The sequence below is a fragment of the Grampus griseus genome (assembly GCF_964374135.1).
Source record: "Grampus griseus genome assembly, chromosome: 1".
NCBI lineage: Eukaryota > Metazoa > Chordata > Mammalia > Artiodactyla > Delphinidae > Grampus > Grampus griseus.
Genome location: NC_139017.1, coordinates 108,925,913 through 108,951,062, shown reverse-complemented (window position 1 = coordinate 108,951,062; position 25,150 = coordinate 108,925,913). Strand labels below are relative to the sequence as shown.

The 25,150-nt window shown below is 36.5% G+C and overlaps 1 protein-coding gene across 1 annotated transcript in view; it reads left to right on the top strand.

The window, feature by feature from the left end:
- Positions 1-25,150, top strand: part of DNAI3 (dynein axonemal intermediate chain 3) — a gene marked incomplete at both ends in the record, with an annotated part of 71,786 nt that overhangs the window by 29,594 nt on the left and 17,042 nt on the right. The window contains 9 exons of the mRNA XM_082664941.1: positions 2,821-3,011; positions 3,779-3,903; positions 6,005-6,094; positions 7,965-8,051; positions 8,866-8,994; positions 11,436-11,509; positions 15,970-16,117; positions 17,485-17,572; positions 23,142-23,272. Of these exons, the coding sequence (XP_082521067.1) occupies positions 2,821-3,011; positions 3,779-3,903; positions 6,005-6,094; positions 7,965-8,051; positions 8,866-8,994; positions 11,436-11,509; positions 15,970-16,117; positions 17,485-17,572; positions 23,142-23,272 (1,063 nt within the window). The remainder of the gene's footprint in view (positions 1-2,820; positions 3,012-3,778; positions 3,904-6,004; positions 6,095-7,964; positions 8,052-8,865; positions 8,995-11,435; positions 11,510-15,969; positions 16,118-17,484; positions 17,573-23,141; positions 23,273-25,150) is intronic.

Sequence of the window (25,150 nt, the reverse complement as noted above, 5' to 3'; positions counted from 1 at the left end):
TTCTTGTAATTGATATCTAGTCTCATAGTGTTGTGGTTGGAAAAGATACTTGATACAACTAAAATTTTCTTAAATTTGCCAAGGCTTGATTTGTGGCCCAAGATATGATCTATCCTGGAGAATGTTCCATGAGCACTTGAGAAGAAAGTGTATTCTGTTGTTTTTGGATGGAATGTCCTATAAATATCAGTTAAGTCCATCTTCTTTAATGTGTCATTTAAAGCTTGTATTTCCTTATTTACTTTCATTTTGGATGATCTGTCCATTGGTGAAAGTAGAGTGTTAAAGTCCCCTACTATGATTGTGTTACTGTCAGTTTCCCCTTTTATGGCTGTTAGCATTTGCCTTATGTATTGAGGTGCTCCTATGTTGGGTGCATAAATATTTACCACTGTTATACCTTCTTCTTAGACTGATTCCTTGATCATTATGTAGTGTCCTTCTTTGTCTCTTGTAAAAGTCTTTATTCTAAAGTCTATTTTGTCTGATATGAGAATGCTACTCCAGCTTTCTTTTGATTTACATGTGCATGGAATATCTTTTTCCATCCCCTCACTTTCAGTCTGCATGTGTCCCTAGGACTGAAGTGGGTCTCTTGCAGACAGCATATATACGGGTCTTGTTTTTGTATCCATTCAGCCAGTCTGTATCTTTTGGTTGGAGCATTTAATCCATTTACATTTAAGGTAATTATCCATATGTCTGTTCCTATTACCATTTTCTTAATTGTTTTGGGTTTGTTATTGTATATCTTTTCCTTCTCTTGTGTTTCCTGCCTAAATTCCTTTAGCATTTATTGTAAAGCTGGTTTGGTAGTGCTGAATTCTCTTAACTTTTGCTTGTCTGTAATTTCTCAGTTGAATCTGAATGAGATTCTTGCTGGGTAGAGTAATCTTGGTTGTAGATTTTTCCCTTTCATCACTTTATATATGTCCTGCCACACCCTTCTTATGGGGATTCCCTTCTATGTTATTTGTTACTTTTCCCTTGCTGCTTTTAATATTTTTTCTTTGTATTTAATTTTTGATAGTTTGATTAATATGTGTCTTGGCATGTTTCTCCTTGGATTTATCCTGTATGGGACTCTCTGTGCTTCCTGGACTTGATTGACTATTTCCTTTCCCATATTAGGGAAGTTTTCAACTATAATCTCTTCAAATATTTTCTCAGTCCCTTTCTTTTTCTCTTCTTCTTCTGAGACTTCTATAATTCGAATGTTGGTGCGTTTAATGTTGTTCCAGAGGTCTCTGAGAGTGTCCTCAATTCTTTTCATTCTTTCTTCTTTATTCTGCTGTGCAGTAGTTATTTCCACTGTTTTATCTTCCAGGTCACGTATCCATTCTTCTGTGTCAATTATTCTGCTATTGATTCCTTCTAGAGAATTTTTAATTTCATTCATTGTGTTGTTCATCATTGTTTGTTTGCTCTTTAGTTCTTCTAGGTCTTTGTTAAACGTTTCTTGTATTTTCTCCATTCGATTTCCAAGGTTTTTTTTTGTGTGTGTGTGTGTGTTTGCGGTACGCAGGCCTCTCACTGTTGTGGCCTCTACCGTTGCAGAGCACAGGCTCTGGACGTGCAGGCTCAGTGACCATGGCTCATGGGCCCAGCCACTCTGCGGCATGTGGGATCCTCCCGGACCAGGGCAGGAACCCGTGTCCCCTGCATCGGCAGGCAGACTCTCAACCACTGCGCCACCAGGGAAGCCCCCAATTTCCAAGGTTTTGGATCATCTTTACTATCATTACTCTGAATTCTTTTTCAGGTAGACTGCCCATTTCCTCTTCATTTGTTTGGTCTGGTGAGTTTTTACCTTGCCCCTTCCTCTGCTGCATATTTCTCTGTCTTCTCATTTTGCTTAACTTACTGTGTTTGGGGTCTCCTTTTAACAGGCTGCTTGTTCGTAGTTCCCATTGTTTTTGGTGTCTGCCCCCAGTGGATAAGGTTGCTTCAGTGGGCTGTGTAGGCTTCCTGGTGGAGGGGACTGGTGCCTGTGTTCTGCTGGATGAGGCTGGATCTTGTCTTTGTGGTGGGCAGAACCACGTCTGGTGGTGTGTTTTGGGGTGTCTGTGAACTTAGTATGATTTTAGGCAGCCTCTCTGATAATGGGTGGGGTTGTGTTCCTGTCTTGCTAGTTGACTTGAGGTGTCCAGCACTGTAGCTTGCTGGTCGTTGATTGGAGCTGGGTCTTAGCGTTGAGATGGAGATCTCTGGGACAGCTCTTGCCGATTGATATTATGTGGGACTGGGAGGTCTGTGGTGCATCAATGTCCTGAACTCAGCTCTCCCACCTCAGAGGCTCAGGCCTGACACCCAGCCAGAGCACCAAGATGCTGTTGGCCACACGGCCATGTACGTCATGGGGAGCTTCTAGTCTCTTGGGAAATCTGAGGTCTTCTGCTGGCATTCAGTAGGTGTTCTGTAGGAGTTGTTCCACATTTAGATGTGTTTTTGATGTATTTGTGGCAAGGAAGGTGATCTCCACGACTTACTCCTCTGCCATCTTGCAGGTCCCCCCACCATGCTCAGTCATTGACTGGGAGAGAGCATGACCTTGGCTGGGAAAGTGAGGCAAGTTGTGATGATGCTAGAGGCTGTCAGCTAACACCTTCCTGGCACTAGAAGAAGTTCTGAGTAGCACACTGTCTTGAATTTTTTTCTCTTAAGTCATTTATTTCACACAGGATTAATCTTTAGTTACCAAATACAATTGAGAATACTTTTTCTTTCAGTATAAATGAAGCAGGAGGAGCTGCTGAAAGACATATCACTGAATACTAAAATCCAACATCTTGATTCCTTTTTTTTTCTTTTACAAAATAGTGTTGAAATAGCCCTGCAGCAAAATGAAATCATGAATACATTTATTAATGACTGGAAAAGCCTGGCAGAAGAAGAAGGCACCTTTGGGGACAAGACTGATACCCACCTGAAAGAGTACCAGTCCTTTACTTACATGCATAACCTAACAGAGAAGATGATCACCTGTGTCTCCTGGCATCCGATCATCTATGGTGAGGCAGAATCATGACTGGGATTCCATTCTGGGATGACATTGAAATAATCTGTTGCTTTTATATGTAGAATTACAAACTAGCTCACTTTCCATGAGACAACTTCCATTCCTGAGTGCAGGCACTTGCGAAGCACTTTCTGCACATTCTCTCCATCATGTGTCCTCCCAGCTACCTTGTGGGACCACATTGTGGTCTCTACTTTATAAGGAGAGGACCAGAGCTCTCAGTAAAGTGACTGACTCAGGTCACCCAGCTGGTGCAATGCCAAATCTGGAACTTCATTCCCCCTGACTCTCAACTTACTGGGCGGGATAGGAGATACACCTCCTTTAAAGAGCTCAGCAACCAAGGGGATAGGAATGTGTGAGGGTGGATCCATGGACAGAGCCATCTGTGCCCTCTTTCTTCATCCTTTCCTGCCCAACATTGGCCCTCTCCTCACACACACAAAAAAAACAAAAACAAAAAAAGAAACACAATACATCTTTTTTTCTTACTAAGTCTTCAAAGTACACTGTTTATTTTGTGAACATCTCAATTTGGTCCAGCCACAGTTCAAGTGCTAAATAAGCAACACATGGCTACTGGCAACCAATGTATTAGACAGTAGAGCTCTAAAAACACTCTTGGTCTCCTGTAGAATATTTTTACATGCGTTTCATCAAAATGGAAATGAACAGTGACTGTGTAGGAAAACAAAACCTAAAAACACTTCTCCATGCACAGTTGCTGCAGATTTTAATTTCTAGTTGTGTTTCTATCAGGGCTAATAGCTGTGTCAGTGGCTGTACGACTCTCCTTTGAAGAGAGGGTCCACTTTTCTGGTAAACTGTTGCTGCAACCATCACTGATTCTTTTCTGGAGTTTCTCCGATCCCATACAGCCTCAGGTAATGAAGGAGAGTCATCCACATGTTCTAAAAATTTTAACTACTACTTTCACATATCTTTAGCAGTTTTAATTGCAAAATACTTTATAATCACTTAATGTTATAAACCCCTATAAAGCTAGGCTTTCTTCAATTCAGAATTTGTCATCATTCAATTTGAGCAAAATTTAAGTTTACACTTAGTTTATTGAAAAGATATATTGAACAAATCAACATGTTATTTAAAAAAAAACATTGTAAGAGGAATGTTCAAATGATTTTAAAGAGCAAACTCTTTTATGGACTTTATTTAGGTACTAATTGTTCAAATGCAAAGAGATTTTAGTTTCATGTGGATTTCCTTGATTCCAAGGATCACCAGTAGGAGATGGTAATGAGTAAAGATGACTGTGTGGGAGACAGTGGGGAATGGTGGGGACTGTGGCCCTAGAGGGTACCCAGCCCATCCATGGGGACAGCTACTCTTCTACTCTCCTTGCCAGGTGGTCCCACTTGTCAAGAGAATCCAGCAATTTTGTGTGTGATCTCCCAATTTTCAAACAGCTCAACTAAAACCAAACCAAAACACACAGCAGTCCAAATAAAATAAGGCTAAAGGCTGGGTTTGCCCCCACAGTGTTCAATTTCCGATATCTGCTCAAGATGAGTTCTGCTTAGGGGGAGAGTGCTTTATAGTGTTAGATTAAGTTTTTTCAATGTACTTAAATATAATAATATTTTGTTTTTATAAAGCATTATATAATTAAGTCTTTCCCTAATAAACCCTAGTGTCCCCTTATTCCTTCTTCCCTAATTCATCTGAATTAAGGCAGTTTTACTGTTATAGAGTCTAGATGCTTTTTTATAGATACAGAGATCAAAATGACAGATCTGTCATTCTTCCTTGTCAGCCTACTTACCACAGGTATGGTGCCATTCTCTCACTGGTGTTTTCTATCATTTTCCAGCAGTGTAGAACTGCTCTTCACTCCATGCCATGGAAGTGTGGCTGAACCTCCAGGCAAATAGGAAGAGGAAAGAAAGACTCTCCTGTCCTCTATTTTTTTAATATAGAAACGTGATTTATTTATTTTAGTTTCTTAAGGAAGTCAGTAATCAGTTTATTAAGATAGAAATTCCATATAAAATTTATAGTTTTGTTAAATATACTTATAAAGTTAATTATATTCTATTTATTTATTTTTATTTAAAAAAATTTTTAACCTTTCCTCTATTTTGAAGAATAGCTTTAAAAAGACATGTAAATAATTTCTTAAAGATATGATACAAATGATTAATTTTGTCTTTGTTCTAATCAAAACTATAGGAAAGTATTAAAAGATTTCATTTTCAAAAGTAGAGGTTTCTCTAGAATCCACAAAGTACCAAATAAACCAAGATAATTCACCTCAATTCCAATTTGAAATCTTTAGCTCAGTGGTGGCAAACCAATGGCCTCTGGGGCCTGTATTTTTGGCTGTTATGTTTAAAGAATGGCAACCATGCAAGTGTTTAGCTTGGTGGTAACACAGTAGCTCAGGTGCTAACTATGGTTAGTATATCTATTTCCTCACACCGGTGTATTCCTTGCAAGACTTCCTCCCTACCCTCCAGGCACTTGATTTTGTTTACCTTATGGGTTCCGTATTATTTTAAAATTTGTAATATTACCGCTGGCAGAGCCGCCGTCTTCTCTTTTTCAACGCATTTTATTTTTGAGCGCTCACCTCTGTGCCAGACTAGGTATATGCAGCAGGGAAAAAATCATACAAATATGCTGGCCCCCAGAGCTTGCTCTCCACACTTTTCAGAAACACTGATTTCATAGTCTTTTTATTTATAAAAAATTATAACATGCCCCAGCAATGACCCACAAAGGGGAGGGGAGGGGAGATTGGGTCCCCTTGAGAAACTACCTGCTCTCATATGCATGATCAATGTCCAGAATAAAATTCAGCAAAAGCAGCTTCCAATCCAGAGGTAGAATTCTGGGAATGGAATTCATGTGCATGTTTCTTATAAATAGCTATAAAATTAGACTTTTGACTTTATTAATATTATTTCTAGCCATGATCTTAATAGATTTTCTCATTCTCTCTTGAATTTGGGGGGTTTGCCTTAGTTAATGCTGGAAAGCCCAGATGACATCTTCTGCTTCCAGTTCTGTCCAAGTGACCCTAATATCATTGCTGGAGGGTGCATAAACGGGCAGGTACATATGGCTTTTTTTTTCAGTTCTTTATTAATTTAGACAGCATTCTGTAACACATTTTGCCTGGTAGTTTTTTTAACTTAAGGGTTCAACTCAGCAGAGGGAAGGCATGTCAATTGTATGCCAGTCACCATGCTAGGAACTGGGGTATGAAGATGTGTTAGACATGGTATCTGGGCTCAAGATGTCCACAGGGTAACCCAGTTATGATAACTGGAAGAAAACCGGGTCAGATCTATTTGTGTTGCTGGGATAGAACCACGCGTTGTACAAGATTCCAGGGAAGAACAAAAACCATAAGCATAATACCTCTTGGTCAAGAGCCCTCTTCTGAAATTTCCCTAGAGGTAGGAGTTAGGGAATGATCCAGAATTTAAACAGAATTCTCTGGAAAACATACTTATATCACTGAATTTATGTGTGTATAATTTGATATCCTATTTGCTTTTTTTCTTTTTTTTCTTTTAAATTATCTAATTTATATAAAATTTAGATTCTATCTTCCAATTGCCTGTTTCTCCAACAGAGCAAAACAAAAATCTTACAGCTATTTTATGATCAAAGTTTAAATTCATTGTGACACAGGAGTTTGACCATTACCAGGGTATAATGATTTTTTATCGTGTGGCTAGGAAAACTTTTAGGTAGTTGAAATGTAAATGTCTGCATCATCCGTGCCAACTTATCCAGAACCAAAAACATTTAAGAAAACTAATTTTTTTCCTCGGTTTTATTCAACAATAACTGGTGATCTAGTGAGGAGCAAGAGTACATCCTCCAAGCCCTGCAAATACTGCTGTTTTTACTCATTGAGAAGGTGACACAACTTTGTTTTAGAATATTTTAGAAAAGCAAATGCTGAAAATAAAATTACTCACAATTCTGTGATCCTGACATTTTGTTTACATTTTAGTGTACTGAAATGACTTTTAGTCATTGACAATTATTCTAATTTAGTGTTGCATATTCTGCTTTGTTCTGATTTTTCAAAAAATGACCATCTGTGTATATGCAAATTCAGAGTTGGCCATAATATTCAATTAAATAGAAATCATCATTTCCTAGCCTTTTGAACAATTTTGGGTGTTTGTACTTAATTCTGGAGAGCAGACTGCTTTCTCCTGTGTCTAAAGCAACTGTCCCCACATTCCCTAAAACAGAGGAAGAACTCTTCCCAAAGCAGAGAGAATTGCATTATGCCTACCTTGGATTTAAAAAAAAACAAAGCAAAACAAAAAAACAAAAAAAAAAACCACTAGCATTTATTACCACAAGCACAAAAAATCAAAGTGCTGAAAATTCTTTTAAAGAGAAGAAAACATTATTAAAAAGAAGGGGAAAATCCTGAATAACAGGATGGAGAAATAGGAACAAATTAAGAGTAACAAAATTAATAAAGGTATGTGTACCTCAAAATAAATAAAAAATATATAAAGCCAAAAACATAAATAAATAAAGAGAAGAAAACATTTTTTATATAAGCTTTAAAAGTTGCTGACTCACAGGGAGATCAGCTCCGTGCTTTGTGACCACCTAGAGGGGTGGGATAGAGAGGGTGGGAGGGAGGGAGAGGCAAGAGGGAAGAGATATGGGAACATATGTATATGTATAACTGATTCACTTTGTTATAAAGCAGAAACTAACACACCATTGTAAAGCAATTATACTCCAATAAAGATGTTAAAATAAATAAATAAAGATAAAAAATAAGAGTTGCTGACTTACTTAAGATGTAGGCTAAATTTGATTATCCTCCCAAGGTGGTTTATTTATCAGAGTGCATGCAATACCAATAGGTTTTTTTAAATGTTCAAGATGCAATTTGCTAGTTCCTGAAAGTATGTTGTAATAACATTTATTTCTGTTTTAGATTGTCATGTGGGATATTACCGCACATGCAGATCGAATAGAAAACATCAAGGCAGGTGGTAGTAGAAGTAAAAACGTCACACTCAAGGTTAGCTTTTTGTAACTTTTCACTTGCAAATTTTTTCCGTTCAGGAGTTTATCAAAACGTACACAACAGGGTTGCCAAGCTAAACAGAGACTCACTAGAAAAAAAAAAAAAAAGTGTTATTTCCTAAGTCTTCACATCTGCTGTGGATGTGTTTTGAATCACTTTTATGTAGGCCCTTGATTTAAAACACCACTAAACAGGTTGTACTGTCTATTCCAGGGGTTCTTTTTTGTTTTTATTGTTGTTAAATAAAATGGAGGGGCCAAGGGATTGCCTAAAGTGATGTAGTTGAAAGAGCACTGGATAGAAGACCCATGCATCCAGGCTTTAGATCACAGTCCTGTGAGTTTGGATATGTCCCCCATCCCCTCAGCAAGCATCAATTTTCTCGTGTATAAAATGAAGGGGTTAAAAGCCTTCCGGGTAATAAGACACTATGATTTGTGAAGCTGTGGATCCTGCCAAGCGGTCTAGAGATTCCTCAGCTCCCACAGGTCTCTGACCAAGAAACCATGGGATGTGGTTTTCTGTGCACTCACAGAAATACTCCTTCAAAAATGGGATCTCATTGGTTCTTTAGGGAATGGGTCAGTCATTCTTGTTAAAATTTAGAGATAAAATCTTAGACTAAACTGAAGTAGAAAGAAGATAATCTTATTATCTAACTATATAATACATAGAAACACTAATTTGTGTTTTTCCTTGAACTGGTTTTTCTCCAAATTATCGATTTTAATTGGAATGATAAGTAAAGTATGAGTTGCTTCATCAGCTCTCTGAAATTAGCACATAACTTTCTTGTAACATTTTACAGCCTATGTTTCTCCTTGAACCAGAGACTAATACAGAAGCAATGTATATCAGACACTGTGCAGTCTCCTCAATAGAAAATGGACATAGGAAAGTTATTACAGATATACATTGGCTGCCTGACACATTTGAGGTGAGTCTTGATGGCTTCATACTTTTCTCCTGCTGGCTTGTAAGTTTTTAGAAGATTTTATTCAAAGAGGATGTTTGAAGTCAACAATTCATTTGCATTTTAATTGTGAAATAACCAGAAACAACACATCACACAGTTGTGTCACTGTTGACAGACCAAGATCAGACTTAGGGATGAGAATAATGCCAATGTGTCAACTTCAGTGGTTTATAAAAATAAAAAATGTAGGTGGTATTAGCACTGATATAATCCAATACAAGTGGAGAAAGTGAAGGTTGTAAAAATAGAGTGCAAATATTTTACACCCTTAGCCTTTGCAGATTTAAAGTTTATGATTTCAACTATTTAGAGCATATAACCTTGAAGATCTGTGACATGTAGTAATGTGTCATTTTGCAAGGCAGTCTTGAATTGAGTGTGTCATGAGACTGGTAGGTGAAGACTATTTGTGCAGTGAGTGAGCCCAGCTGACTGCCTAGCATCTGTGCTGCAGTATGGCTTTGTGGTTCTTTACTTGACCCACAACGGCTGCTGTTTGTGAATTTGAAAACTAGTAAGCTTCCCAAATGTTTCCCTCAAGGAACTAAGAGTCTATGGAAATTAAAAGGTCAGAGTATCAAAGAATATTCTGAAAACTTAGAGTTATGAAGGGTGATTAGCCCTTCAAGATATTTAAATGGATTATGCAAAAGCACAATTACTTTTCAAAGTTATAATGGACCAAAATAAATACAACAAATCAAAATAGAATATCGTATTTCTGGATTCTGTAGTTTTCTAAGCTAATTAATATTGAAAGAAATTCAAATCATATACATGTAAAGTTTTAAATTACAAAATAAAGAGCAAGTAGCAAAATGAAGAAAAATATTTGCCTCAAATATGGTAAATACAAATTTTCCAGTAAATAAGCTAAAGACATATACTGAAAAACAATTAGTAGATAAACAGGAAAATTATTCAGACTTTCTAATATCAAAGAAATTAATAATAAAGGAACAATAATGTACTATTTTGGACCTATTTGATTTTTTTCTTTTCCATTGGACCTATTTAATTTTTAAATGAAATTTTCTAGTAATTTCCCATGTTAGAAAGGATGAAATGGTGAAATCAATAAACTCCAACATTACTGGTTCCAACATAAAAGTTTTAGAATACAATTTAGTCAATGTGGTTCTTAAATCATCCAAATTTTCAAAGTTTTTGACCAGTAATTCAAATTTGGGAAATTTATGCAAAGAAATAATCCAATTTGTGTCCTAAGACATACAATGCATACCTTGACAAATCATGTCAAAGTGTATCCATGAAAAAGATTGGAAAAGAATGTAAGGTAGAATTATATTTGATTTTAAAACCTTCTATTTTCCAAACTCTATAATATGAATGTGGGTTTTTTTTTTTTTTTAAATCATTAAAACATAAAACTCCAGAGCAAGCGCAACTGTGGAGTCTTGAACTTCCTACAACAGGGAAGCCTTACTAGAGGGAGAGGAAAGATGGGTTCTGGATTGTTTATCAATCACAGTGGAAGCTGGCAGCTGTTAAGAGATCCTGACTGGGCTCATGCCACAGCAGCGTCAGCCAGGTTTCTAGGATCCTAGCTCCCGTGATGCCAACAGGCCTTACCACTGCTGCGCCTGTATTCTTCCTTCCACCCCTACTTTTACTGTTTATCTGCTGCTGGAACCACCACCTTTGTTTGACCTTTTGCTCATCAATCCTACCAAGTAGGTAGGGTATCGGGGAAAGTCATGTTTCCCTATTGATTTGAGAGTAGCACCTTCATAGGTTGCCACAAAACCTTCCACCTCCTTTGAGAGCTAGCTGGTTGGAATCTTGGACCTTCTAGGACTCTAAGGAGCCACTAACCCTCCTTGGACTCCTCTGTGTGCTAGCAGAGTTGTGCCACTAATTACTAAAAGAATGCAGGCACCCCAGCATTCACTGCATGCTGTAGGTATCTAATTTAACACCAAGTCTCTTTTCTATTGATCTTACCTGCTTAACAATCTCCTAAAAGCTCCCATGTTCAGCTCCACAATTAATAGTGAAAACAGAGTGCCTACATTTCTAATAATAATGGTAATGAAATTATGATACATCATCTATATATTAAAAAACAGAATGATTTATGACTACATAGGTAAATGTTCAAATTACATTAACTGAAAGATCTTAAGATGGAAATTTATATGCATACTAACTAAAACTAATTTTAAAATGTAAAAATGTTTCTGTGAGAAAAAGGCTGGAAAATATGTATAGCAGAATTATATTTGATTTTGAAACTTTCCAGTTTCCAAATTCTGTTTGTGTTGTTCTTTTAATAAAAATTAAAGCAAAGGAGAAAAAAAAATTTAGCGTAAAAATCTTTGAGAAAAAAGTCATTACTGTCCTAGGTACACAGAACTTACTTCCAGCATTTTTAAAAATAGATTAACAGATTGGGATCTGTCTTTGAAAATCGAAGTGGAATATCCTGTCAACTTGTCACTTGTTCAGCAGACTGGTATGTCTTATTTTAATCATTACCTAATATGTTTTCAAACAATATATTCTTTTTTTAGATGCTTATAAAGTCATTGTCCTCTTCTGTTCCTTAAATAATCTTTGTTGTAACAATTAAACCTAATATAACTAAAGAACAGAATGTTAGATTGTTGCTGGTTTTAGAAAAATCTTTTTGTGGATACGAATATGTTGTAAAAAGAAGAATTAACTAGGTTTCATGGTTGGTAATGTTGTAAAACATTATCCATAGTTATTCTGTTTCTTCATATTCACATATTTGTAAATTTTTAATATGTATTGTTTACATTCAATTTTATCTCACAATTACGAAGATGACAACGTTTAATTGGGAAAGTTTCTTTTAAAAAGTGCAAGAGTTTTACATTTTTTATTGTATATTTATTACAAATGTTTTTATAAGTAATTCAGTAACTATGTTGAAGAATGTTTATTTTTAAAAATTGTATACCCCAATTTATAGAACTGAAAATTCAAAGTGAAGTAGGACATAAGAAGGGTAAGAAGGGCAAGAAGAACAATACTATTATCTAGCATTCAAATACTGGCAAAACTTTACCACTCCAAGTAGCTTTGACCCCAATAGATATCATGACACCGTAAGTTTTAGACACTGATCGCAGCAGAAGCAGCTGTGGAGTGGCAGGTGAAGGCACAAGTAACATTAGCAGCAGCCATGGGCAGGGGGGTGGGGAGACATGATTAACCCTGTGGGCACATATTAGGTAAGGTTCTGTGAGTGCAAGCAACAGAAATTAACTATAGTTAACTTAAGGGGATAAAATAAATTTATTGGAAGTTTATGCCAATACTGTACTATGTGCTTTAGCAGGTTAACTATTTTTATATTCTCAACCCTGAAAAATACGTATAGATAGAGGAAATGAGGCTTTGAAGGCAAATACATTGTCACCTATAGCTCACTGTATACCTAGTGAGTGGCCAGAATGAATGGTCAGCCCCTACCATCTGAACGGATCGGTTCCAACCACTGTGTCACCGTTCAAGATTCAGAGTGACAGAAGAGAGTCTGACTGGCTTCTGTTACATCATGAACTCACACCTTTGACCAGGGAAGGAATGGCAGAGCACCTTGAATGACAGTTCCAACCTGACTGCATGCAACGGGGAAGGGGCAGTTCTCAAAGAACCAATTAGAAGGCTCTTGCTAAAAAAGGAGGGGGGAATTGCTGCCCAGGCAAAAACAACACATAGCACCTACAGGGTCATATGAAATATTATGCAACATTTAAGATTGTATTATTATTTCATGGAAAGATGCTTATGGTATAGTGTTGATTATAAACAACAGAATGGAAAGCTATACTGTTCTTCAGTGGCCTTGGAGAACATTTAGAAGCTCTGAACAGACTTAAAATATTACATGTTATATGTTGAAGATACAGGTCCTTGATTGTTGTCTATAATGATGGCCCTTGAATTTGGAAATATTCTGAAATATTCTGGAAATAGTTCCTTCAAAAGTTGTTAAAGTAAAAAAAAGTTTATGCATTTAGAAAGCCCCATTTTTAGCTATCCAGAAAATTCTTCAGTTCTAGTCTTTATACTTTAGCCATACTAAGGGTCTTATAATACAGAATAAGATAAAATAGGGTTCTGCTAATTAAGGATGTGTGATTGATTGATGCAGAAAGTTCAACTGAAGCTATCTGTATTTAGCAAAACCATTTTACAAATAATGAAAATTAATGCTATAAATGAGATTCAAGAAGAGCTATGTAATTTGGAAAAACAGGTTTAAACCAACTATAATTATATTTTAAAACATTTTATTATGTCATCTGTGGTATTCTACCAATGATTTATGTTTTGACCATTAATATGATTAATATTTTTATTAATTTTAATTATTTATCCATTATTAAATGAATAAATAATATTAACTAATTCACATAAATGAATAAAAGTTTTGTTAGTCTCAAGTTACCATCTGTTTATCTACATACTTTAACTTACACATCTAAATTCTTTAATAATATCTTAAATTTATTAATCTGTTTACTCATAACCTAAGTGACAGAAATTATGGAGCTAATGTGGCATATTCTTTGCTGTTCTTATTATGTTTTCACATAATTACTACAAAGACATTATATACTGAAGTACTGAACAAGTATCATTATAATTTTTTACCAAGTTTATTGTGTTAAAAATAACACTCTAGGGCTTCCGTGGTGGCGCAGTGGTTGAGAGTCCACCTGCCGATGCAGGGGACACGGATTCGTGCCCCGGTACGGAAAGATCCCACATGCCGCGGCCCCTCACTGTTGTGGCCTCTCCCGTTGTGGAGCACAGGCTCCCGACACGCAGGCTCAGCGGCCACGGCTCACGGACCCAGCCGCTTCACGGCATGTGGGATCCTCCCGGAGCGGGGCACGAACCCGCGACCCCTGGCGGACTCTCAACCACTGCACCACCAGGAAGCCCTCATTTGATTTTCATAATCAACCTGTGAGGAAGGAGAAATAAAAGGAGAAATGACACTTACTGTATGCCTACTATGTACAAAGCACATTAAATCCAACTCTGTGTATGTGTTATATATATATAAAAAACACTAAAACAAGCAATAAAATAAAAAAAGATAAATTGAACTTCATCAAAATTCAAGTTGATAGTGCTTTTGAAGCACTATCAAGAAATTTAAAAGACAACCCATACAATGGGAGAAAATATTTGCAAATCATATATCTGATAAGAGATTTCTATTAAGAATATATAAAGAACTCTTACAACTCAACAATAAAAAGACAAATAATCTAATTTAAAAATGAGCAAAGATTATCAATAGACATTTCTTCAAAAAAGATAGACAAATGTCCAATACGCACAAGAAAAGATGCTCAAAATCATTAGCTGTCAAATCAAAACCACAATGACACAAAATAGCCAAAACAGTCTTGACAGAAAAGAACAAAGTTGGAAGACTCACACTTCTTAATCTCTAAACTTTCTGCACAGTTACCGTTGTAGAGACACATGTACTGAGAATGGCTGAAGGATAGACATATAGATCAATGGAATAGAATTGAAAGTCCAGAAATAAACCCATATATCTGTGGTCAACTGATTTTCAACAAGGGTACCAAGACAATTTAATGGAGAAAGAATAGTCTTTTCAATGAATGGTGCTAGGACAAATGGGTATTCACCTGCAAAATAATTACCTCGCACTCTATACAAAAATTAATTGAAAATGAAATAAAGACCTAAATATAAGAGCTAAAACTGTAAAACTCTTAGAAGAAAACATAGGCAAACATAAATGTAAATGTTTATGACCTTGGATTAGGTACTGATTTCCTAGATATTACCCCAAAAGCACAAGGAAATGCAAATCAGAATCACTTTTGATGAGATACAACTTCACACCCACTAGGATAACTAAAGTTTAAAAAAGACAAAAAATAGTAAATGTTGGTGAGAATGTAGAGAAATTGGAATCCTCAAGACAAAAAAAGTAATACATTTGGTGAGGGTGTAGAGAAATTGGAATCCTCAAAAATGATCCAGTTGCTTTGGAAAACAATCTAGCAGTTCCTCAAAAGATTAAACATAGGTATTACCATATAACCCAGCAATTCCACTCCTAAATATAGATCCAAGAGAAGTGAAAACCTACATCCACAAAAACTTACCAACAAATGTTCATAACAGCATTAATCATAATAGCAAAAAGGGGAAATAACCCAAATTTATTCATTCATCAGTCCATCAAATGAGGAATGGGTAAATAAAGTGTAGTATAGTCCATACAATGGAATATTATTTGACAATAAAAAGGAATGATGTACTGATACATACTACATCATGAATGACCTTTGAAAACATGCTTAATGAAAGACGCCAGTCACAAAAGACCACATACTATATGATTCCATTTATATGAAATTTCCAGAATAGACAAATCTGTAGAAACAGGAAGTAGGTTAGTGGTTGCCCAGGGCTAGTCGGAGGGATTAAGGGAAATGGGGACTTACTGGTAATATGTACACGTTTTTTTCTGGAAGGTGATGAAAATCTTCTAAAATCGATTGTGGCAATGTCTTGCACCACTCAATGAATGTATTAAAAACCACTGAACTGAGTACTTTAAATGGGTGAATTTTGTGATATATGGGTTATATTTCAATAAAACTGTTACGTTTTAAAAAAAGGTTGTGTCAATCTCCAAACTCAGCTCTCATGTATGATAATATTGGTCTCAATACTAGCAAAGTCATTAAATAACCCTATAAATGGTATAATTCCCCAAAATATTCAATGCAAAACAGTCCTATTTCATAAAAATCTTAAATTCAGAGATATCAAATATAGCCATGATCACATTGGTAATGTGTAGCAGAAAGAATGGTAGTCCTGAGGTTACACCTCTTCTTTGTACTTAGTTAAAAAATAAACTGTAAACTTTTTTTAAAGCACAATATGTTTTTGGGATATCAGACCTCAGAAACCCTTAACCCCTCAACCACCACCAGAGAAAAAGAAAGAAGAAAGTATTGAAATTCCTTTTGATGTACCATCCACTTTTTTGCATCTAAATCTCTCCTGGAAACCTCTTTCTAAGGTAAGTAACATGGGATTTAGTCCATTTTATTTGCTTATATACACTATATGGTTTATATGCATAGACATACATACATATACGCACACTATAAAAGTAGAGCAGCTCAGATTAACACAGGACATTACAATACTTATATTCATTCAACCAATCAGTTCTTCAGTGAGAGTTATTATAAGGTCTGCCTAGGTCAAGGCAGAAATCACAGTTATTGTGAACTCAAGATTGATATTTGTTCATGTATAAGCAAGCCACAACTTACCAGTGGTTTGTGTAATAATTATTCATTTGTATAGCAGTTGCTTAAAAATTGGTAGGCTCTTAGGTTAGCCTGGGAAAGCTAATTTTACCCCTCCTGTAGCCAAAATTCTACGTATTTTGCATATCAATAGTAGAATTGTATTGTAATACCTATGACCAAATAAAACTGAAAGTAATTGAAAGAGAAATTATTTGTAGTTATCTTCAGTGGCAGAGCTTGAAGAAAAGTAGTTTTAATTTAAGAAAGATAAGGCCGTGGATGGGAAGTATGTGAAAAGTGTGAATGAACTTCTGACATTGATGGCTCTTTTTCTTTGGAATGTTTAATTCTAATTCCAAACTTAATATTTTTCTTTTCCTCTGATTTACAAGTATCACTAGAATTACATTATCATGTATTTGCTCCCAGTGGAAGAGAGAGCACAGAGGGGTGAGAATATTCCTGAAGTAACTAGGATTAGAAATTAAATAGGATTAGAAATTTTCTAGGGTAGGATTTACTGAGATGTAGATACTTTTAAAAGAAACAAGCAAACAAAACTTCACCTGAGAATAATTGTATAGCATGTGGACAAACATCCTGTTGGAGAAAAGTGAGGAGGGAGACATGAGGGGAAAATGTAAAGTGTGACAGTTTCCCATTCTGGAGCAGACTCAGGGCCATCCTGGAACTCAGGGGCATGTGTGTCCCTGAAGGGACTTGACAGCTCCAGGGGAATGCAAGGTCCCTGCACAACTGTTTGGAGCTTTGTTTAACTAAAAGATTTAGGGAACAGGGGAATAGGCCATTATTTTATATTAAAACCAACAATGAGATTTTATGGAATAGAAGACAAAACATTTTCAGAAGTTTAACAACACATGAGACTTTGGGATTTGGAAATGAGCCCCCAGACAAGCTCCCCTCAGTAGCCTGGTTTTAGAAACTGTGGTTTAGGTGCCTGCCATTGGGGAAAAGCAACCAGAATCTGAGGGAGAATGGAGAAGGGAGAAGAAGAGGGAAGTAGGGACATAGAGATCTGGGGGCAGAAGGGAAAAGCAAGAATAAACCAGCCATGGATAATTTAAGGATATATGGAAATCATCTTTCTTGTATGTTCTCTCAAAAGATAAGGCTGTCTAAAGGTGAAACAGCTTTAGACCACTGCCCAACCAAGTTAAGCCTGAGTGAAGACAGTCTTCTTTACAAAGCACAAGGTAACTGCTTTTTCTTATTAAAAAGGCATCTAATGAAGTTCAGGTGTTAGTAGTTCCTTACGTCTAAGGTGAATACTTGTTAGGATAGTCTAATTTAAAAAAAAAAAAATACAGAAAAGCAAACCCTCCAATATGGAACTTTACAAAGGCTGTAATCGCTATAGCCAACACACTAAAACTGCCTATACACAACAAAAGACTTGACAGAACTCAATTCAATTCAGTTTCACAGTTATTGAGTACATTCATATATTTTTGAAAATTCATTACACTAAAAAATTTAACAAAGCTCACTTAATGAATATGTATGTGGTCAAGAATAACTCTACAGAATGGAATGCATCTCAAGTCTAGCAAACTAAGTTATGAAGTGCTCAGAAACAAATTACCATTCTCAATCAGAATAGAATAGAAAAATTAATATTTATATAACACCATGAGAAAACTGAGGAAAGAAAGAACAATTGACTTTTTTTTTTTTTTTTGGCTGTGTTGGGTCTTCGTTGCTGCACGCGGGCTTTCTCTAGTTGCAACGAGCAGGGGCTACTCTTCATTGCAGTGCACGGGCTTCTCATTGCCATGGCTTCTCTTGTTGTGGAGCACAGGCTCTAAGAGCACAGGCTTCAGTAGTTGCAGCTTGCAGGCTCTAAAGCGCAGGCTCAGTAGTTGTGGCACACGGGCTTAGCTGCTCCGCGGCATGTGGGAATCTTCCCGGACCAGGGCTCAAACCCTTGTCCCCTGCATTGGCAGGTGGATTCTTAGCCACTGCGCCACCAGGGAAGCCCCTTGACTTTTAAATATATCTCAACCTATACACCTTTGTTGAAGTAATTGAAGGGTATGCATGTGAGCTGTCAAAACTGTTTGAATAAAGTTGTGGATTAATATCCCACCTGGAGAGCAATGCATAATGAAAATGTACGAGAATCACTAGCAACTGAAGTATTTTTCAAACATTTGCCTTATCAAAAAGATTTACATTTATAAATTGTTCAATGTTCAGTTAAATAATAGGACATAGAAGAAAAACATATTATACAACTAATACCCAGCTTGGGCAAAATTCACTTTGAAGCTGTGTGTTTCATAGATACAACCCAAGACCTCACGCTAAAAAAAATGGAATCACTGAATTTTTATAGACATTTTCAAAGCAATATTAAAACATTCCACATGTTTTTTGTTGTTGTTGTTGTTTTTTGTGGTACGCGGGCCTCTCACTGTTGTGGCCTCTCCCGTTGCGGAGCACATGCTCCGGACGCACAGGCTCAGCGGCCATGGCTCACGGGCCCAGCCGCTCCGTGGCATGTGGGATCTTCCCAGACCGGGGAATGAACCTGTGTCCCCTGCATTGGCAGGCGGACTCCCAACCACTGCGCCACCAGGGAAGTGCCTTTTTTTTTTTTTTTAATTCCATATATATGTGTTACCACATGGTATTTGCTTTTCTCTTTCTGACTTACTTCACTCTATGTGACAGACTCTAGGTACATCCACCTCACTACAAGTAACTCAATTTTGTTTCTCTTTATGACTGAGTAATATTCCATTGTATACATGTGTCACATCTTCTTTATCCATTCATCTGTCGATGGACACTTAGGTTGCTTCCATGTCCTGGCTATTGCAAATAGAGCTTCGATGAACATTGTGGTACATGTCTCTTTTTGAATTATGGTTTTCTCAGGGTATATGCCCAGTAGTGGGATTGCTGGGTCGTATGGTAGTTCTATTTTTAGTTTTTTAAGGAACCTCCATACTGTTCTCTGTAGTGGCTGTATCAATTTACGTTCCCACCAACAGTAAAAGAGGGTTCCCTTTCCTCTACACCTTCTCCAGCATTTATTGTTTCTAGATTTTTTGATGATGGCCATTCTGACCGGTGTGAGGTGATACCTTATTGCAGTGTTGATTTGCATTTCTCTAATGATCAGTGATGTTGAACATCCTTTCACCTGTTTGTTGGCAATCCGTATATCTTTGTAGAAGTGTCTATTTAGGTCTTCTGCCCATTTTTGGATTGGGTTGTTTGTTTATTCGATATTGAGCTGCATGAGCTGCTTGTATATTTTGGAGATTAGTCCTTTGTCAGCTGCTTCATTTGCAAATATTTTCTCCCATTCTGAGGGTTGTCTTTTTGTCTAGTTTATGTTTTCCTTTGCTCTGCAAAAGTTTTTAAGTTTCATTAGGTCCCATTTGTTTATTTTTGTTTTTATTTCCATTTCTCTAGGAGGTGGGCCAAAAAGCATCTTGCTGTGATTTATGTCATAGAGTGTTCCGCCTATGTTTTCCTCTAAGAGTTTTATAGTGTCTGGCTTTACATTTAGGTCTTTAATCCATTTTGAGTTTATTTTTGTGTATGGTGTTAGAGAGTGTTCTAATTTCATTCTTTTACATGTAGCTGTCCAGTTTTCCCAGCACCACTTATTGAAGAGGCTGTCTTTTTTCCATTATATATTCTTACTTCCTTTATCAAAAATAAGGTGACCATATGTGCATGGTTTTATCACTGGGCTTTCTATCCTGTAACACTGATCTATATTTCTGTTTTTGTGCCAGTACCATACTGTCTTGATTACTGTAGCTTTGTTGTCCGGGAGCCTGATTCCTCCAGCTCCATTTTTCTTTCTCAAGATTGCTTTGGCTATTCGGGGTCTTTTGTGTTTCCATACAAACCTTTGCTCTAAATGGTTCTGGAATGCGTCTTTGGGAATTATCTTCAAAGCCTCCATTATATTCTTCTAAGCAATGTGTCAGAATACTTTAGGATGTGGATTCTGGAGTCTGGGTTTAAATCACAAAGCCACAATTTATTATTTGAACAGATCGAATGGCTTTATCTCTCTGTGCCTTACTTTTTATTTCCCCACCTGTTTGAAAAGGGAGAGATGAAGACAAGGGGAGTAAATAATAAAGGTAACTACCTCTTAGAGTGTTGTGAAGATAAAATTAGTTAATACATGTAAAGCTCTAAGAACAGCCCATCATCAACTCACAATAAATGTTAGCTAACATACGTGAGCCCTTGGGCAAGCTACTGCATCTCTCTGAGGCTCAGTTTACTCACCCAGGGAGGAGAATTAATGCTTTACCACCTCAGGAGTTATTGTGAGAACTGAATGAAATGGTTTAGCCCACACAGTTTAGTGTCTGGCATGTAGTAAACACTCAGTAAATGTTAGCTGCTATTATTATTACTATTCCTGGTGATGGAAAATCCATGACCCATGAGGATGACATTGAATTGAATAAATATCCAAGTTATTCCAGTCAAGTCTGAATAAATGCAGTTGATGATAACATTTCTCTCTGGCTTCATCCTCTTTGACCATCACATTAAACTCTATCAACTAAGCCCCTTTTCTTGGAGCTCACACCTTGGCTTTTGTGATTTTCCTGATCCTCCTTCAGTTTCTTTCCTCTTTCCTGCCTCCGTTTCACCTTACTGCCCTCTCATCATGAATATACCTCAAACTCTAACTTCAGCTGTGTGCTTTCCTTTTTACACACTCTCCCTTTGGTAACACAGTGTATTCTCTCACCTCTGATGAGAATCCTTAAGTCTCGCCTCTCACCATCTCTTGGGATTGAACCCAACCTAATCCTACAACGTCAGTGTGTCTGGAACAGAACCCATAACGTGAGTCATCCCTGCCTCTCTCCCAAGGCCGCCATGCCCAGTCTCTCACACAGGGTAATTAAGTCTTTGTTTACAATGCATTGAACATTTGCCTTTTCCTTTTCATTATCAGTAGTGACCCCTGGATCGGGGTCTTGGCTCCCCTTGTTAGGCCAGAGGGTTCCAAATCTTTCTATCTTGCACTCCCTCAGGAAACGTTTTTGAACACATATCCCCAGTGAACATGTATTTATTTACAAATTATACACATGTTCTACTCTACTAACATATTTATGCACATGATTTTAAAAAGAGAAAAACAGACAAAAATGAGAGTGAAGAATTTGAAATAAATATTTTAATGATTTTAATTTTATGTATTAAATGGGTACGAAATGCCTTTTTGCTCTTGCTAAATGTATTATGAATAATATCTTTTAGTAAGAACAATGTGATTGAATGTGCCTAGTTATTTCTTAAAATGTTGATGATACTTATAATACAGCTATTTAAAGCTTCCGTGTTTGGCTTACTTTGGTACTTGTTTTTAATGTCTTACCCAATATGAAAGGGACTGCTCAAAACGTGTAGATCCCAAAGGAAATGTTGGTTGACTGTACCTACTAAATCATGATGATTATCTTTTACTTTTGTCTGGAATTACTTTCAAAAGTTTTTTGAAATGCAATGTGTATTTTTAGTATAGCTGAAGTTTTCTTCTCCTATCTTAGTTTTCATGTATATGTTTGTTAGTTGATTTTCCCATGATTGATACAACCCAGAGAATGCATTAAGGAGGTGTGCTGAGTAAAGTATTGTGAGCTTATATCTCATTATGATCTTTCCCAGAAATTTAATATCACACTTAAAAACAAATAAATGATTTGGGGAAATGCCCCAGACATATCTTTAAGAGAATAGAAAATCAGGATAAAAAGCTAGAATACTCACTTAAAAAATAGTCTATATATATTCACCAAAAAGTAATAGAGGGAAAAATATACCAATATTTTAATAGTGGTTACCTCTGGGAAATATGATAATGAAGGATTTTTGTTATTTTATTCATGCTTTTCTCTCTTTTCCAAAGCTTCAAATAACATTTATTAATTTCAGATCTCAACAAATAACATTTATTAATTTTAGATAACAAAAGTATCTGACTGACACCAGATACTTTTAAAAAGAAAGAAGTTCCAGATAACATTTGAGTTTCAGACCCCAGGTTAACTGTGCTCTTACTGTTTGCATGGATAGCTGTAATATAACACAATCATTGATGTTCGTAAATAATAAACCTGAACTAATCAGCAAACATTAAATTGTGTTCCATATGCTGTGTTTACAACAAACAAGTAACACATTTTAGATGGATTTATTTTTTAGAAGTTAAAAAATTTGGGGGACTTGAGAGACTAACCTTAAATTATTTGAAAAATTGCTATATGATGCCAAGTGAATAAAAATGACATGAGTTTCTCATTAGAGAATATCAAGGGTGTTAACAAGTCAAGAGAAATACCAATGACTTATTAAGAAAATCAAGGGTGTTATTTAACCCAGAGGATGTATTTTGTGTCCAATGTACTGTAAATAATTCTGAAATGATGTAAATGATGTAGAATTGGTTTTCAAGCTGTGCTATGGAAACTTTTAGAGCCCCTGAAAAGTGGGCAGAGGAATCTTCCCTTTCCCACCCATGAAACACTTCAACCAGAGCAGTGCAGCTTTGATCAGTTTTACAGGCAGGGGAGTCCACACAAACCTTGGTTTGAAAAAGGCATTCTACTGCTAAATTAGAAATCTAAAAACGCTTGGACTTATGCCCACCACACTGGGGAGGAAATGGGGCGGATATGTGTCACAAAGGACAGAGAATACAGACTAACTATATTTTAGAATATCTTTCAGTGTAAATATCTGTTTCTTCTATCCATACACCTCCAAAAGACAAAATGTTAGCCCAAAGCAAAGCAATGAAAGCAGGAGAAATGAACCCATACCAGAATCTGGAAGGTGGGTTGGGCAATTATCTCAAGCCAATAGATGACTTCTGCACCAAGTTCTTTGTGGGAACAGAGGTGAGTTGGAATTATCTGCTTCTAAATTACATTGAAATAAGTGATTATGACCTCTACAGTATGTTTGTCTTTTGAGAACTTACAGTATTTTTTGTAGTCTTCTATCCTTTGGCTTACAATATTTATACTGTTTTCATATTTTTATACGCTTGCTTGCATTTAAAAGTTTTAACCTCAGTGCCTCATAGCTTCATATTTGAGATGTTCCTGAACAAAAGTGGAAAAGTCTATAAAATTAGGTATGACTCTTTTCACTAATAATTTTTTGATCAGCCTGCAAATATTTATCAAACACCTATACCGTATGGAAGAAACCATGTGAAGTGTTAGAGATTTACTAAGAAAATATATTGCTTTGTTAGGCCAGAACAATCTAGTAGGGAAGAGAGTGAAAAACTCACTCAATTCAAAAGATAAATAACAACTGAACATAATAACAATAATGACAAAATATGCATAAACATGAAATCTATCATCTTAACCTTTTTTTTGGCTGCATAATCCATAAGTCTTCTTTCTTATTTTTTTTAACATCTTTATTGGAGTATAATTGCTTTACATGGTTGTGTTAGTTGCTGCTGTATAACAAAGTGAATCAGCTATACATATACATATATCCCCTCCCTCTTGCATCTCCCTCCCACCCTCCCTATCCCACCTTTTTAGATGGACACAAAGCACCAAGCTATTCTCCCTGTGCTATGCGGCTGCTTCCCACTAGCTATCTAGTTTACATTTGGTAGTGTATGTTTGTCCATGCCACTCTCTCACTTTGTCACAGCTTACCCTTCCCCCTCCCCGTGTCCGCAACTCCTTTCTCTACGTCTGCATCTTTATTCCTGTCCTACCCCTAGGTTCTTCAGAACCTTTTTATCTTTTTTGAGATTGCATATATATGTGTTACCATACGGTATTTGTTTTTCTCTTACTTACTTCACTGTGTACAACAGTCTCTAGGTCCATCCACCTCACTAAAAATAACTCAATTTCATTTCTTTTTATGGCTGAGTAATATTCCATTGTATATATGTGCCACATCTTCTTTATCCATTCATCTGTTGATGGACACTTAGTTGCTTCCATGTCCTGGCTATTGCAAATAGAGCTTCAGTGAATATTGTGGTGTGTGTCTCTTTTTGAATTATGGTTTTCTCAGGGTATATGCCCAGTAGTGGGATTGCTGAGTTGTATGGTAGTTCTATTTTTAGTTTTTTAAGGAACCTCCATACTGTTCTCCATAGTGGCTGTATCAATTTACATTCCCACCAACAGTGCAAGAGGGTTCCCTTTCCTCCACACCCTCTCCAGCGTTTATTGTTTCTAGATATTTTGATGATGGCCATTCTGACCGGTGTGAGGTGATACCTCATTGCAGTTTTGATTTGCATTTCTCTAATGATCAGTGATGTTGAGCATCCTTTCACCTGTTTGTTGGCAATCTGTATATCTTTGTAGAAATGTCTATTTAGGTCTTCTGCCCATTTTTGGATTGAGTTGTTTGTTTTTTCGATATTGAGCTGCATGAGCTGCTTGTATATTTTAGAGATTAGTCCTTTGTCAGTTGCTTCATTTGCAAATATTTTCTCCCATTCTGAGAGTTGTCTTTTTGTCTTGTTTATGGTTTCCTTTGCTCTGCAAAAGTTTTTAAGTTTCATTAGGTCCCATTTGTTTATTTTTGTTTTTATTTCCATTTCTCTAGGAGGTGGGTCTAAAAGGATCTTGCTGTGATTTATGTCATAGAGTGTTCCGCCTATGTTTTCCTCTAAGAGTTTTATAGTGTCTGGCCTTACATTTAGGTCTTTAATCCATTTTGAGTTTATTTTTGTGTATGGTGTTAGGGAGTGTTCTAATTTCATTCTTTTACATATAGCTGTCCAG